This window comes from Dermacentor silvarum, chromosome 7 (assembly GCF_013339745.2).
Source record: "Dermacentor silvarum isolate Dsil-2018 chromosome 7, BIME_Dsil_1.4, whole genome shotgun sequence".
In the NCBI taxonomy this organism is placed as follows: domain Eukaryota; kingdom Metazoa; phylum Arthropoda; class Arachnida; order Ixodida; family Ixodidae; genus Dermacentor; species Dermacentor silvarum.
In genome coordinates, this window is record NC_051160.1 from 93,647,150 (window position 1) to 93,663,779 (window position 16,630).

The 16,630-nt window shown below is 45.2% G+C and overlaps 1 protein-coding gene across 2 annotated transcripts in view; it reads right to left on the reverse strand.

Annotated features, from left to right (window-relative positions):
- The window catches only part of LOC125946874 (uncharacterized), a 98,129-nt gene that overhangs the window by 20,241 nt on the left and 61,258 nt on the right, over positions 1–16,630 (reverse strand). The window contains exons 1-3 of one of the 2 annotated variants that reach the window (XM_049670994.1): positions 11,255–11,412; positions 3,400–3,536; positions 3,263–3,339 (exon numbers count right to left, since the gene is read on the reverse strand). In XM_049670994.1, the coding sequence (XP_049526951.1) occupies positions 3,263–3,339; positions 3,400–3,536; positions 11,255–11,362 (322 nt within the window). In that variant the 5' untranslated portion in view covers positions 11,363–11,412. Of the gene's footprint in view, positions 1–3,262; positions 3,340–3,399; positions 3,537–11,254; positions 11,413–16,630 lie in introns of those variants that run through there. The other variant, XM_049670995.1, reaches the window with a different exon arrangement.

Consider the following 16,630-nt stretch of genomic DNA (forward strand, 5'->3'; position numbering starts at 1 on the left):
GGATGAGGATGACCGAGGCCATTTTCCAGGACTGCGGGACAACCCCTCGTTCCCATGTTCCATTTATCTCTTCTGTCAACCGTTCTATGGAACCGTCGTCCAGGTTTCTGAGTGTCCGGTTGGGGCTATGTATAGATGGATGCATAGAGGTTCTGCTGAATTCAATTCAAATTTCCCGCGCTTGCCTTGCTCTCGCGCCATCTGTTGGGACAGCTTATTACTATTGGCTTCAAACCGGCTACAGAGCCGCGGCTTGAGTCTCTTGGACACCATTTCTAACGCATTGATGTTTCATTTACTCACTTAAAAAGCAATCCAATATGTACTCTTAATTAAATGAACGCTGCGGAACACGGTTATGTACAGGGTCGTGAACTCTTAGTACGAACACAGCGCCGCGTGGCCGCGCTCCGCGGAGCGCCAGCGCACATGGCGCGGCCGCGCATCGAAGCTAAGCGGCGCAGTCACACAGGGGCTTGGAGGCGGGGCTTCTTGTCGTCTGTTAAGCGCGCGAGCGAGCCGTGTTTGAGCCGCCTGTTGTCTGCTAAAGCACCGCGCGCTCGCGCACTTTAGCAGTGGGGCTTCGTGTCGTCTGTTAAAGCGCGCGAGCGAGCCGTGTTTGAGCCGCCTGTTGTCTGCTAAAGCACCGCGCGCTCGCGCACTTTAGCAGACGACACGAAGCCCCACCTCCAAGCCCCTGCTCGCCTGCTCCGCTTAGCTTCGATGCGCGGCCGCGCCGTGTGCGCTGGCGCTCCGCGGAGCGTGGCCACGCGGCGCCGTGTACGTACTAAGAGTGGACGACCCTGTATATATATTTTGCCTCAAATAGGCCTGAGGTTTCCTTTGCGCGATATAATGTTGACGTGTATGATTCCTTGCCACCAGTGCTAGTAGCTTGGTTGGTTTCGGCCGAGCGGTTGAATCGATTTTGGCCGGATGGTTGAATCGAGTGACAAACCGACAGACTAAGTTTTTCGCGTTCAGGTAGCCCAAGAAAGACTATCGTGTTTAGAAATTGTAGCAGCAACAGCGAGGCAACGCGCAGAGGTGCTGCCGACGCCATCCGCGTTTGCCCGTTTCCCCGCATTAGCGCCGAAACGCGCGTGGTGTCCGTGACTGCAGCAGGCGCCTGTGGCAGCGGCTTAGCAGGTTTCGGCCAGCCACACCCCGGCAAGTGTGGGGATGCAGTTTGTCCGTGACGTCACCGGGGAGAATAAGCTCGGAGCCGCCGCGACGGCGGCAGCGCTCTCGTTGACTCTGTGGCGAGTACATGTACCCTTAGAATGGAACGACCAAAGATCCGGACACCCGAAGAAGAAGCCGCTCATGTTGAAGCGCGTCGCGCGGCCAAGCAATAGTCTGCGCGTCGGCGGCGAGCCGATTCGGAATACTGTGCCTAGCAGCACTTAGAATTTCATAGCAACACTTAGCCAAGCCTAGTAAAACTTGGAAGAAAAGCTAGGTCGATCACCAGCTCCGCTGTTTACTCCAGCCTTGAACACTAGTGCAAGCTGCCCACGTTTTCCTTTTTTTTTTTCTGCAGTTACCTTCCGTGCTCACTCTCTCTGTTATTGTGACGTTGCTTGCAGATGGGCATGTTTGTCCCCAGTGGCGGAGTTACTTGGAACCCCTATTCTCATCAGCTCTAAAACAATGTAGCGTGATGCCCACGCTGTAGAAATAGGCCTTCTAGAAAATGAGAGGCTGCAACACTTGCAATGTATTCTGCTTGTTCTCAAAGGTCGTGCCTCACAGCTGAAACTTCGAATAAATGAAAGCGATACAACCGATCTGGCCATCTAAACCATAACCACCCTTAATCTATCAATTTTCACCGTGGTAAATGCCTTCAAAATGCAAGCATACATATTCCTTTATTTACTCGCCACCGCAGACACAAGAGAATTAAAAAAAGAGTGGTTTAATAATAAGTGAAATAAATATAGTATATCAGACATGAAAAGATATGTGGTTAAAACGCAGTTTATACGTATTTACAAACTCTGAACAGCCTGCATTGCACTTCTAAGGTCATGTAGTAATGCTCTTGCGTTAGTTCCAAAAAAGAATTTTTAACGTCTGTTTACTATTTTAAAACTATTTGGCTATTTTTGATTCACGGTCACTATTTATAATTCACGGTCACGGTAAATAGCCGATTCAAATCGCGTAGCATAAATATTGTGCCCACGTCATCAAAGCCTTTTCAATATAGCCATTCGTCGTTTATGAAGGCGGAAAGCCTTATATGCGTCATCGTTCAGTCGACCTTCCAAGCCCTTGAGCGAAAACCGTGTCGTCGAAGTGAAATTGTACACGATGACGACTAGGTGTAGTAATTCACTTAAATAATACACCAACCCCACATCGTGTCTTTCTTATATACGAACGCTCATGCACCAATTTTGATGGTGTGCGGGTCACCGTCGCCATCGTGTTTAATTACGATACAGTTATTCAGGGACTCCAACCCACGACATCCCGTGAGAGTCGTACCCTCGAGCGTATGTGGGTGTGAAACCCACCACATTTGGCATTAAGGCAGGGTTTATTGAAGCACAGTTAAATAATATAGAGTCATTTAAGCATTACAACCCACGACCTTTGGGGGTGTTGAACCCACCACCTTTCGCGTTAATTAGGGCGAGGTTAGTTAAGCCACAGTTAACTAAGGTAGCGTCAATAAGGGCACTCGTACCCGCGAACTTTGGTCGGTACAAACAAGTAATAAAAAGTAACACTGCATTCGAATGACAATGTCAAATAATTTAAAGTTATTTGAATGAATGAATGAATGTATCTTGAGCGCCCAGGATTTCGCCTTCACCCTCTTTGGCGTGACTGTCAATTTTTTAGAGTACGCTTTGCGTTTTCCCTGAACCTTTTCTGTTTATTTACGCCGTGGGCTGAGCGATGGTGTTGGATAGCTTATCACGTATAGCTTTGGTGTTGCTGCCGCCGTCTTGACCAAATGTTGCTTACCTCATCACAAGGAAAGTATAATCCCCAATTTCCACAGCTTCCATTCGATATGATTTCAGATCAACAAAATACTGGATAATACTTATTTTTTTGTCAGCCAAGGTGGCTGAGTGTTTAGCTAGCAGACTTTATCACCGTTACACTCAGCAAAAGTTGTCATTTCTAATTACTTATGCGTGCATATGAGCTTACTAGAAGAGCGAACTGCTTCCGAAGAAACGCTGAATGGATTTATGCAATGTTCTAGGCACAGAAATGTGAATAGAAGCAGAGTGCCCACCTGGTGCGCCGAATAAAATTGCATAGGGCTCCGATGCTTCTTCAGAAAAAAATGTGCCTTCCACCGGATATCCTGACCTATGGAGAAAGTAACAGTAAGTGATTTCGTTTCCAAGTATATTGTTGGTTGCATCTTACTTGTTTCCATGAAAATACATTGTTCTATTGAAGTTGATCGCTTCTTCTGTCATATTGACCATACGATCCACTTTGCAGGTAATATTAGCATGGATTGTAGAATTGTAGGTCCAAATTGGTTCTTCCGTGCCAAGAAACTGCAAAAGAAAAAAAATATCAGGATGCGCTCTTTAAATTTTGTGGTTATACGTCCCAAAACCACGATATCAATATGAGGCACGACGTAGTGAGGGACTGCGGATTAATTTTGACCACACAGCGTTCTTTAACACGCACCTAATGTACGCTACACCGGCTTTTTTTTTTTGTATTTCACCCCTATCGAAATATGGCAGCCGCACCCGGGATTTTATTCCGCGCCCTCTGGCTTAGTAGTGCAAGGCCGTAACCACTACGCAACCATGGCAGGTGAGGTGCGACGCTCTGAAAACCATAAGAATAGTCCATATTATCGACAAGGAAATAACACATATTCTGTCTCGGAATATAGGTTTACAAATAAATATTCGCACGTGAGTGGATGAAGTGTGATAGGAGTTAAGGCAGAAGACAACGACGTTTTGCCGCCGCGTGAGGCTTGTCTTGAATTATAAGAATTAGAACCCGTAACTTTCATCTGGTAACAGTTTTGGTAGCAGTCCCAGGTGCGGGGTAATTCAGATTACATGGACCCGGAGCAACTCTATGCTTCGCCGCAGTCGGTCCCTCGCCGGATTAGCACTTTCGTTTGCTGTCATCTCCGACGAAGGAGACGCTCAGGGACCGATTCCAGATGGTACGTGGCGATACTACAGAGAACCTTGTGTTTTCGGTGGCAAAGCAGGTGAACATGTGGACGAGTGGCTTCAGCATTACCAACGAGTAAGCAAGTCCAACGACTGAGGCACTGCCCGCCAACTCTCAAACGTCTTCACGCTCACTGACACCGCACTGACATGGTTTAAGTATCACGAAATAATATTAACGCCATGGGAACGTTTTGTCCATAAGTTAAAGAAATGCTTTAGTGATTCATTCACGAAAACGAAACGCGCAGTGCTCACCTCGTCTCAGAGCGCCATTTGAAGTCTTTCCGTTATCACGAAAATACTTCAAATTGTCACTTAATGTGATAGTGATAGGCACTGGATTCCAGCTGCTTAACCAATGACACGAGTGGAACTATCAGAAGGTACAACGGTAGAAAGAGAGGAAAGAACTTTTATTCAATGAGAAAAATAGAATGGAGGAGCTCTAGTCGAGAACCCCACTGGCCTTAGCCGCCCGTCCCACTTGGTCGATCAGCAATTGCTGGTCGGCCAGCTCAGAGCTGGACAGTCGCGCCTCCCACTGCTCCAACGTATGTTGTGATGCCAAATGTGTGTCTTTCTGGTGTAGGGGGTGTGTTTTCACCAGACCCAGGTAATGTGAAAAACGAAAGAGACATAATTTAGTGAGCATCTACCGTTACATGACTTCCGCCACACTAGGGAAGTCATGTAACGGTATATTCTCAATAAAATATGCCTCTTTCGTTTTTCCATGAATTATTTAAACATCCTCACACTCCATCAGACCGAAAAAAGAATGGAATGAAACCTCTAAGTGATGACTACGATATACATTCATTGCTTAGGCTCGCTTCCTGCTTTAATCACTGCGCTTTAGGCGTCATCGTGAAGTAATTTCGGAAACTCCGTGTGTTTCGCAACGCTGCCGCAACACTGTTTTGGAATTGTTATAGTTGGCGTGCTTAGATGTAGCTTTTTCCGCATAAATTGCGTTAAGGCAAAGAAAAGGCATACTCTGATCGGTATGTCCACATCTCAATTTGGCCGCCAGGCATGATACGTTTTTAAAAGTGATGTCACACACAATGATTGCGATAAACGATCACAAAACTCACCAAATACTACCATGACTTGATCCATAGAACTTCTGAGGTACAAGGTAAATCATACTGGAAATCATGCTGGAATCCAACAGGAACCCGAACCGCACCCGAACAGCGAATATTTTTTTAGCAGCGTGAGGTACTAACGCCCCTTTACCACAATATAACAATAAGTTTACAACATCAAAAGGAAACCGTTTCAGGAGCGCGGAGTTAAGAAATCAGCGTAGACATTTGGGCTTGTTGGTGCAACATGCTTGCAGATTGTCTTCTTATAGCGCAAACAAAAAACACACGGACGTAAAAGAAGAACGGACACACACACGCGCGGTAACTTCCAACAGTTAGCACCTGTGTTGTTGGAAGTTAGCGCCTGTGTTTGTCTCCGTTCTTCTATGTCCGTGCGTTTTTGTGTTTTTGCGCTATAAGAAGACAATCTGCAAGCATGTTAAGAAATCTTTTAGGCTAAGCAAAGCGACTCTCCTCCCTCAGGATGAGAAATCCCAGTAGCACCCTGTTGCGACTCGCAAGACTATTTGCTCTGATGGAGAAAAGTGCTGCGAGTGTGCTGAAAACTAAAGACACCAAACCCGAGGATTTTGCTGTTCTGCTCTCTGTTATGGTACGTGAGCTTTTTAGGCACCGAGGGACCTCAATAGCATCGGTGTTTTTGTTGCAACTTCGTTTGGTGAAACTGATGAAACTGAAAAATTTACCGTAAAAGAAGGAAATAGTAGGTCTTCTTATGCCAATTACAAAAAAGATACTTGAGGTAGGCTGTCTGTTGGACTCTGCCGCAATGGGGTCGTTCGCTTTCTGCAACATCTTTTGCGTGCTGCTGAGGGAGCGGGACACTTTATGAAAGGGCATTTGATTCAGTAGAGATACAGGCAGTCATAGAGGCATTGCGTAATCGATGAGTACAGGAGCGTGAATATCTTGGCTAATATCTACAAGGATTGCACAGCAACCTCGGTTCTCCACAAGAAAAGTAGAAAGATAGCTATCAAGAAAGGGGTCAGTCAAGGAGACACAATCTATCCAATGCTATTCACTGCATGCTTAGAAGTATTCAAGTTCTTAGAATGGGAAGGCTTAGGGGTGAAGGTCAACAGCGAATATCTGAGCAACCTTCGGTTTGCAGATGACATTGTCCTATTCAGCAACAACGGGGTCGAATTACAGCAAATGATTGAGGACCTTAACCGAGAAATTGTAGGAGTGTGGTTGAAGATAAATATGCCCAAGACAAAGATGATGTTAAAAACCCTGGCAAGGGAACAAGAATTCAGGATCGCCAGTCAGCCTCTAGAGTCTGTAAAGGAGTACGTTTATCTAGGTCAATTACTCACACGGGATCCTGATCATGAGAAAGAAATTTACAGAAGAATAAATTTGGGTTGGAGTGCATACGGCAGTCATTGCCAAATCCTGACTGGGGGCTTACCACTGCCGTTAAAAAGAACAGTGTACAATTATTGCACTCTACCGGTGCTAACATATGGGGCAGAAACTTCGAGGTTAACAAAGAAGCTCTTGAACAAGTTAAAGACCGCACAAAGAGCGATAGAACGAAAAATGTTAGGCCTAACGTTAAGAGACAGGAAGAGAGCGGTGTGGATCAGAGAGCAAACGGGGATAGCCGATATTCTAGTTGACATTAAGCGGAAAAAATGAAGCTGCGTAAGGGCCATCTAATGCTTAGGATGAATAACCGGTGGAGCATTAGAGCTGCAGAATGGATACCAAGAGAAGGGAAGTGCAGTCCGGGACGGAAAAAATCTAGGTGGGGTGATGAAGTTAGGAAATTTGCAGGTGTGAGTTGGAATCACCTAGCACGAGAAAGGGGTAATTGGAGATCGCAAGGAGAGTCCTTCGTCCTGCAGTGGACATAAATATAGGGTGATGATGATGAGGGAGCGTGGCACTACAGTACAGAAATGACCTCATCAAACACACAAGTAACCTTTATTCACAGGTTACAAAGCTTACATTCCTAACCTATATATATATATATATATATATATATATATATATATATAATGAGCTAGTGGGGATCCTACAATTCAGTCTTGCAATCGAGCTCGCTCCCTATTCAGTCATCGTCATCATTATCATCAACCAAAATCATCCCCTATCATCATTATTATCCTCAAACTTGAGGTTGGGAGGCCTATGCATTTCCTTCGTTCTTATCTCGTGCACCATCCAGGTGCGACACCTGAAACGTCGCTCGCGGCGCTGCTGCTCATGCGAGCGTTGTGAAACGCCTGTTAAACTGCCAAGACGTTGTTCCTGCTTCGAATAAGCGGTCGCCTCGCATGCTGCGTCGAGCTAATATGTCACCCACGCGTATTATAACATCGTTGGAGGCGCTCGAGCGCTACGCAAAAAACTTTCTGTTGGTTTTGTGCTGCGCCCATGTGTCAAAACCACCAATTTTGGAACGAATAGCAATATTCGTATGTCTTTTTTCTGTTTTCACGCTGGTCGGTGGTTAGCAGTAGCCGAATTTTACCGCCAATGCAACAAAGCTAATGAAAATGGCGCGTGGTCTGCTGCAACAATTTGCGGGACGCCTTCGTGACCGAACACGCGTGCTATCACGGGAGAGCCTTCGGTCGTCCGAAGGTGTACATGCAGTGATGGAGCGCCCCGGAAGAACAGCGCTCCTCTTGTCCCGCCAAACTCTCCCTCTGTGGCGGATGTGGGAGAGGGCTTCTGTAGCACGAGCAAAGGACAGCGGTCACCTTGCACGCCGGCGCTCGCTCCTCTGAAAACTACAGTTCATATAACGAATCGACATATATGAATATAATTATAAAATTCCCCTACCGGTACACGGGCGGCACGCGAGGCTTGTCGTACTCTAGAAATTGGGTGTCGCCTTCCCTGGTCTCGGGGTTCGCTGCCCTTCGTTAAGACGGGCTTTTAACGTGGGATCCGCTGCCTGCCGCTGTAACCGAGTCTGGGTTTGGGCTGCCTTGAACGCAGGATGCGCACGGCGAGCGCGAGCCTGCTCCTGGCGACGCTGACCGCGTTTCTCGTCGAAAGCAGCCTGTTCCGCCGCCGACCCAACAACGCGAAGCCTTCCCATCAGTTTGCCGAGCGTGCACTGAAAAAGAGACCCGACTCAAACCACGCGATGCTATTTCCTTCCCTGCCCTTCCTCCGCCGCGCACCTGATTGGGTGCGCTCATCACGTGTTACGGGTGTGCGCGTCACGTGTTTCACCAACGGTCTATTCTTGGCCTTTCCCGCCGTTTTCCTTCACTTGCGCGAGACGGGTTTTTCGGGGTCACACCTACAACGGCACCGACAATTGTGAGGCAATACAAGCTTCACTTGAAAACTGCGCCAAGGATGCAGACAGGGAAAAGAAACAACAGGACGTGCGCTGACTCCAAAATGCAGTGTATTTGAGAAAGGCGGAACACAAACCTTTGAGAAACGCCACCTGGCGGATAGATCACATAAACGGTACATCAAAACAAATTCACTGAATTTCCCCGATGAACTGCTCAATTATTACTAAGCGCGCGAAATGCATTCCGGTCTTTCCAGAAACATGCACTTACTTGTAGTAGAAGCGCTGAGTATCGCACCACTTCTGAAATACCCTCATTTAGAGTGAGTGAGTTTACTTTAGCGTTCCGCTGGGATTTGTAGCGCCTTAATGAAGGAGTGCTTTTGAGGGAAAAATCAAATATATTGCGGCTGTAAATTCTGCCTTTATTGGGGTACGTACAGATCCTGACGCTGGTATAGATCAGATAGTGTCTAATTTAATGCGATATTACACTCATCGGCTTAAATGCCGCAAGTGTGGTTTGTGTGCGGATTTTAACAATGAAGACCCTTTTTTTAGTTTATTTGTTAAACTGCGCAAATAGAAAGCACTTACTAATGCGCTTTATCTGGCAGTTAGTCAGCAACCATTAACATTTCGATTCAAAATCATGATAGTTGGTGAGTGGAGATAATTGTATCTGTAACAATCACTGTATTCAGCAGGATAGTATTGGGCACGAAGGTGACTACTAGAAACAATGGAGCAGCGGTCGTTTTTGCGTCCGAAGTAGAATGACTGAATCACGAGAGACCGTTTCGGCCTAACAGCGCTTGCATGGCTCACGGTGAGCCATCTTTTCGCACAATTTACCAGGAATAACCTTATATTTGTTTCCCAGAAATTTGTCCCTTTTCGTCGGTTATCACTGAAGCATCGACAACAAAAAAGTTGCATCTGGAGGCTCAACCCACAGGTGAGGTATGGATTGATCCCGAGACTCTATCTTGTTTAGGGAAGTGTTTCTGCACTTGGCGTAGAAAGGCATGGTGCTGTGGTGATTATAGCTGGCAGAAGATTTTAACTGTCATCCTGAACGTGTAAAGCTACAGATCCGTAGTCGTGGTGTTGTACGTTAACATTTTGTGCAATATCTCCATTCCCTACGCGTGGGCTATTGTGTATTGGCTGGAGTTTGCTGATTTGAAAAGGTAGACATGTTGCCATGTTCTCTTTAACGGCACGTCGAATAAGGAATGCTTACGGTGGCATAGTACCAGTACCACATCAAATTAGCGCGTTTCTGTGTGTAGCGCACAAATATGACCACTATGAACTCGTAATAGCTTCGTGCTTTATTGTTTCATTTCCTGACGTTCGCTGTAATAAAAGCAATATAAACATCACGTTTTGTCCTCTGTATCATTCAATGCTGAGACACACCACTATCCACTAGTTATCTTCAAGAAACGGATGAGACACTCTTGCTGAAGGACACCTGAACATTGCACGGTGTCGGTATGATCAAACATTTTACGAATATATTTTAGGACAAATCACGTTGCGGCTTAGGGAGAAATAGAAAGGTGGTAGATGTTTGCATCCCAGAGCTAAGCAGGTATGAAGCAGCGTATGAAATAATAAATAATAAATATGATGCCTTGACTGGACCGACGGAGTAGCAGATGTGTGCTGATGTGGTCATTGATACACCATACCAGCAAAGATCTCTTAAGCATCGTGGGAAGGTTTACCTTAAGTGTTTCAGACAGCTAAGCGCTGAACATTTAACCAAAGCGTTGTGATACCGAGCACACTACTTGCCACGCATGACATTTGCGTGAGTCATTGCCGTAGAGCAGAAAGCTAGACAAGGTGCATTAGATGGGTTGAATACTAGTTAGCGTGAAAAATGATGGCAACACGGAAAGAACGACACAGGATGAGCGCTGTACTCGTAGTACCACAGCCCGCGTGTTTTGACATTTTCATGTTTCCGTTGCTTTGCATAATGATTTTAACTATATATTCTGCATATCGCGCATTTTAATGCATTTCTGTCAAAGGGCATGTCCTGTGATTTTGGCACACATATGTTTGCTGTAAAGCTAAGCCACCGGGTTTAACGAGTGCTACGGTTTCGGTAAAGCTCGCGCGTCTGTCCATTTCCGCACAGCATAGTTGCCTTCCAGGCACCATAAACATCAATGTTGTACAAAATAGCCTCAACTACAGCTGATGTTTGCTGATGTCGTGATACCCACTCACCTAAGTTGGCGATAAAGAGATTCATTGAATAGCGGTACAAACTCAGTGTCCCCAGAGTCACGTAGCCAGCGGCACATACCGAGTGGTACATAACCAGTGGTCTTGCGCCACTTATCTTAGACTACAAGATGTTCGGGAGCTGCCAAAGAAAATGGTCGTACACACGACAGACTGGGTTGACTCAGAAAAGAAGGTAAAGTAACCGCTCTAAGCGACTTAAATTGTGTGCCACACGATGAAAAACGTAGCGCGCCCGGTGCCGCAGAAGCAGACACTTTGCAAGTGATCCAACTTAACTGGTCACTCGAGTGCTGGCGGGATACAGCACCCATTGTATAACCCTCACACTCAATAACAACACGTTGGCCCTGTGGTGTTGAGAAATGTGCAAACAACTCGCAGGTTGACCAGCTTCTATTTCTTACCTTTTTAATGTTGTAGGGAACGTCAGGCTTCCTTACGACAATATCAGAAATCGCAGCATCGAGCAGCCCAGTTAAAAGCAGAACTACCGGAAAGGCAAGATGCGCCATAGTGTTCTTTTAAAACTCTACTCAATGAATGCGAGTAATTTCGGTCCTAAATTTAATGTTCCTGAAAACCGAACGCTAATGCGAGCCTTTTATACACCTCGTTATGAATCAGCATGGCTGGCGTGCGCAGTGGAGTTTTGTTTCTTTTTTTCTTCCCTGACATTTACTTCTAGTGACGCAGTTAATCCGTGCTTTCTTATTTCTTAACCATACAAAAAATTAATTCTTAACCATACAAAAAAAATGTGGCTAGAGTGAACGTCGTCATTCGAATGACGTGGCCGCCTCTCGGCGGGAACATTTTTTGCCCCGTATACTTATATATCCTGTAATAGCTGTATTTTGCTCACTACTTTTGGGTACTTTAGGATTACTGAATTTGCGCATACATATTACGCAGATCACGAAGACACCAATGCACCAATATAATGGAATACAGGGCCAGAATTCACGAAACATTCTTACGCTTGAATTGTTCGTAAGAAAGAATTTCAGCCAATTTGGCTGCAAGACATATTATTATTTATTGCTGCCGGCCAATCTCAAAAAACACTTACGAAAGAAAAGCTTTCTGAATGTGCCGCATCTTTGTTGCGGATGATCGCGCATCTTTGTTTTCCTCCCAATGCTCTACAAAAGCTATATTTGCTTTCTCTTGAAAATTCACAATCTGGCAAGAGCGCAACTTTGTTTAGGAATATTTAGTTCAACACAGAAGGTACGTCAAGAAGAAGAAACTCTTTATTTCGGCATACGACAGTATAATGTGGTTGACGGTATCACTGACGACGGCTCTTTGGATTGGTGCTGTCCTCAAGTTTCTCGTTTGTGGCCTAAAATGGAGGTGTTTCGCCGAAGCCGAAAGGGCCCTTGCGGCCAATTTGATTAGCCTCGAGAATTTCAACAAGAAACCGTGGAAATAGTTCCTCTGTGCGTGCAAACGTCCGGCCTGCCTAGTGAGCCTTATCCGCCTTCTTGGAAAGAGCCTATCAAGTGAGCCGGAGGTGAAAAAATGGAAGTGCTTGCTAACGCAATTGATGCTAACCAAAATGCTGTTTTATACATCGAAGCACAAAAGTAACTGTAACGGCCATGTATATTTATTTTTTGACAGATTCCTTTCCTTTCTTTTAGTGACGCCAATACATGTCTCGAGAGGGGCGCAAGAGTCCAGCGGCTTAATGGAACATATAGTATAGTGGAAGCGAGCACATGCTTGTTCATCAAAATTATTTAATCCATCACGTTTTAATACCTGTATATTCTTTACAAGCCTCGCGTAGTTGTTGCAAGCGATTTGCCATGGTAGGCAAAAACTTGGGAAGGCAGCTAAAGAAGCAGTTGCAAAATTACCCAGTCGCATCATTCGAATGTCACCACGCATGACTAGGTCGGTTCATCCGGAGCTGCTTATGGGGGACAGTCAAATTGCTTATTTAGCCTTTTCCAAGAATGCTCATGACTCCATCGTTTTGATGGGAAACAAATGTGTTGCTTTAACTCATCTAAAGGGTATTGTAGACACATATATTCTATTGAGGTGCAATCACTTTGTTAGGTGGCAGAAAATGGTAGTGCTAGCTTACGATAGGAAACAATGCAGCTGTCTCGTCTCATTTCTGCGACAGCCCAAAATGATGTCTACTGACCTTCATCTCCACGCTTATGTGCTAACGTCATTTTCAATTATTCACGCCGAGGCGCTTTGGTTTGTTGAATCTTACTCTTTCATGTATTGCCAATTGAAAACACGTGTGTTTTTTGTGTAAAGGTCCAGCACGAGCAGAGAATTTTTCTAGCCTTCGTTTTTTACGCGAGGTCAGCAGTGCGTCGCGAGAGCCTTCCGTGCACCTTAAGCACAAGGTGTGCAGAGCGCATGTTTGTTCCTTGTAATAAAAGAATCCCCGCCCAAGCACTTTGTACAGATCAACCAGCGAAGCTGAAACGCGCGGCCCCGGTGTTTATCGCTGGAATAATCCCAACAGTACATTCAAGTGTTTCTCAATAATTGGCTACGTCATTGTGTTGCTTAATGAGGTTACAGAAATGTTGGGCTGCGACGGAGAAAACGACGTCACTGACGCTATGCCCGCAGTCCGCCGTTGTCGCATTGCCGATTCCGATTCTTCAAAATTAAACTGCTTCAAAATTAAATTGGTCCTTCACATAAGACAATGAATGGCTCATACGCCCTAAAGCAGTGGCTCTTACCCCGGTAAATGCGGCCTCCCCATTACGACGACAGAAGAGAAGTGAAATTCTACGCTGGAATGATGAGCGCCGCGGCGTCACTGTGGAAGAATACGACGACGACGACAAACGCGGGAGCAGTGGCACGAACGCCACTGCTCCCGCGTTCACAACGAACGAGACGTGGAACAAGACGACGGCGCTCGAGCCATTGCTGATGATGACAGTCTCTGCGTACATGTGACGGCCTAACCAATCGGCAAACCATATACAACTTCAGTGTACAAATGAACCACCACATATTACCTGTGTAAGTAGTCTGCCCTTAAGTACTTCAACACACAGACATGTTCACTTAAAACAGCAGGATCATAACCGGTTTTATAGTCGAGGCGTTACACTTAGCTTCTTGCAAAAACATTGGTGTTAAACATAACGCGTTCATTATTGTGCAAAAAAGATATTCAAATCAGCGAAAGGCTTTCGCGCCTACAAATAAAAATCACGCCTTTCTGCGCCCGCGTGCCGCGATGGTGGTGTTTTCGAACAAGCTGTTTGACAAACCGTTCGCTGTACCTCTACCGCACAACCCTGTACATTGCACAAATCCTCGCTTTGCGGTCTTGGTAGAGTGGCTGTCGTGCGGCAGGGACTAATGATACAAATATGACAAACATGCTAGAGCGTGCATGCCTTTCCCTGGAAAAGCGATAGAATGCACGCAGAAGCGTAAAATTTAGCTCAAGGATTTTTATTATTTTCACAACCAACGTGTGACTTACCAGCTCTTAAGAAACTAGCATACAATAAAGGAAAAGAAGAAAATATGCAGAGGGCAAAGCGTTAAAGAGTAAGATTCAACGAATCAACGTTCTTCGGCGTGAATAATTTAAATTGACGTTAGCGCGTGAGCGTGGTGATGGTAAAGGTCAGGAGACGTCAGCTGGGCCTTCCGCATAAATGAGACGAGACAGCTGCGCTTGATGCGAAAGAAATCAAGATTGTTATTCTTTTTTTCCTTTTGTGCACTCCCATGAGTTTCGATAGCTCCCACCCCGCGAAAAGATTTCTTCGCATCAGTGGAAGCAACTTTCAAGTGTGCAAAGATGTTCTACAGGTTTCCGAACGATTTGTCTATGGTTTGAAAAACAGGAGCGCCTCTTTCCGTCAATTACAGAATAAACTTACATGAGCTTAGCCAGGTTCCAGAAGGATCTAGGAGCGCGTGCACCGAGAAAAACGAAATCTCCTCGGTTGACTGTCGTTTCTTGTTTCTTGCGTTTTATTGATCTCTCAATTCTTTCAGATAATCTCTGTTTCATCTTTCCCACCAAAAGTACGTTATGCTTTGTTCACTTCTCCGCATTTTTTCTATGCTCACTTTATTTTCACCTACGGTACTGTCTTTCAGCCTACGCTTTGCACGTATTAGCCGGTGCAATAGGCCGAGGCTCATTCAGTTAGCTGTATACATAGGTGAACGGCCTATTTTTAACGAATGCTTCAACTGAAGTTGTTGCTGTTTCGTCATTGCTGATTTTATGCTTCGTACAATTTTACAAAAGCTTGCCCACCAAGGCGCTTGTTCTTTGATGTACTTCCATTTGATTTCATCTCCATAGCTTGCTTTTTTGGAGACTTCTTCCTTTACATCTTTAACCATACGATTAATGTCTTTATTGGCCTTCTTGAACGTCCTTGCTATGCCACTTTATATGATGCAACGTAGGCCTCATCCCGCTGTAAATCTTCGAAATGCAAGTAAGAATGCGTCTGTTGGCTTCTTAACAATATTGAGATATACAGCTCATGTGGTAGCACATAGAAATATTGCAGCACACTGTTTTGTAGTGTCTTTCATTGCGTCTTTTATAAGCATCGGGCCCGCGAAACCTCCTCCAATCACTTCTAATGGTTGTCGCTCGTTGACTTCGTCAGCAGGAAGTGCGGCAGTTTCTTGGCCAAAGGGTCTGGCGTCAACTCAATGGCATTTTGGACATCCATGAATTACTGTGTTCGTGAGATGCCTTCGTTGTATTATCCAGTACTTATTTTGAAGCAGTGATAATATGAATCTAATTCCTCCATGCTTTGTGAGTTGATGAACATGGCGTACCAGCATCTTTGTACCAGCCGTCCACTTTGGCAGCACAATAGGATGTCTTTCGTTGTATGGTAATCCGCTTTGAAGTAGGCGACCTTTGTTTTTTGTCAGACCTGGCCCGTCTTCAAATGCTTCCGTGCAACGAAGAAACGTCCTTGTTGTCTTCATGGGAATTATCTGGCTCTGTACGATATCTTCTGGTATGTGTCGTTGTTCTAGATTTATTGGTGTCTCTGCATTCTTGAGTTCCTCAACACTTAGGTATCCGACTCTTTTTACGTATATTTCGGATATACTTGTGAACCCATACTTTGATTCTCATTAATCGTATCTACGTGCCATACTTTTCTGCGCCAATCACTGCCGCAATTGACGTGCATGTTTTAGTCGCATAACATTCACTATTCCCGCTTTATTCTGCTTCGGCTTGCTCTGTAGTTGTTGTTTTTTTATAACAAACCGTTTTGGACCGTGTCACGGTTCTGAGTTTATCAAATGCTCGGCGCTTACAACGGTAGTCATCAAATCAGGTGGGTTTTCTTCACTTTCAACGTATTTAGACTCTGACCGTTCAGCCTTTCTGTTATTTCTTTCGCTCTATTTTCGACAAAGATGTCTTTCTATTTCTTTCTACGTAACCGACTTATAACAATGGTAGAGTCTGTCAAATGTCGTGTGTCGTTTAGTTTCCTCACAAATCCACTTCTGATATATTCAGAGAGGCGTGCAGGTAGCATTGCAGCAGTTAGCTCGAGTCTTCGGAACAACATTTCTTTAATTGGAGCTATTCGTCCTTTTGCGATGGTTATTTCAGCCTATTCTTGGTTTTCGTAGGCATTTATCAAGTAGGCTGTCGTGCCATAAGTACACGGGCTTGCATCGGAAAACAAATGAAGATCCATATGATGAGGCTGGCTTCAATGAATAATATCAAGCCATCTAGGTACGCTGAAGTCTAATTAGTCGTAGCTCTT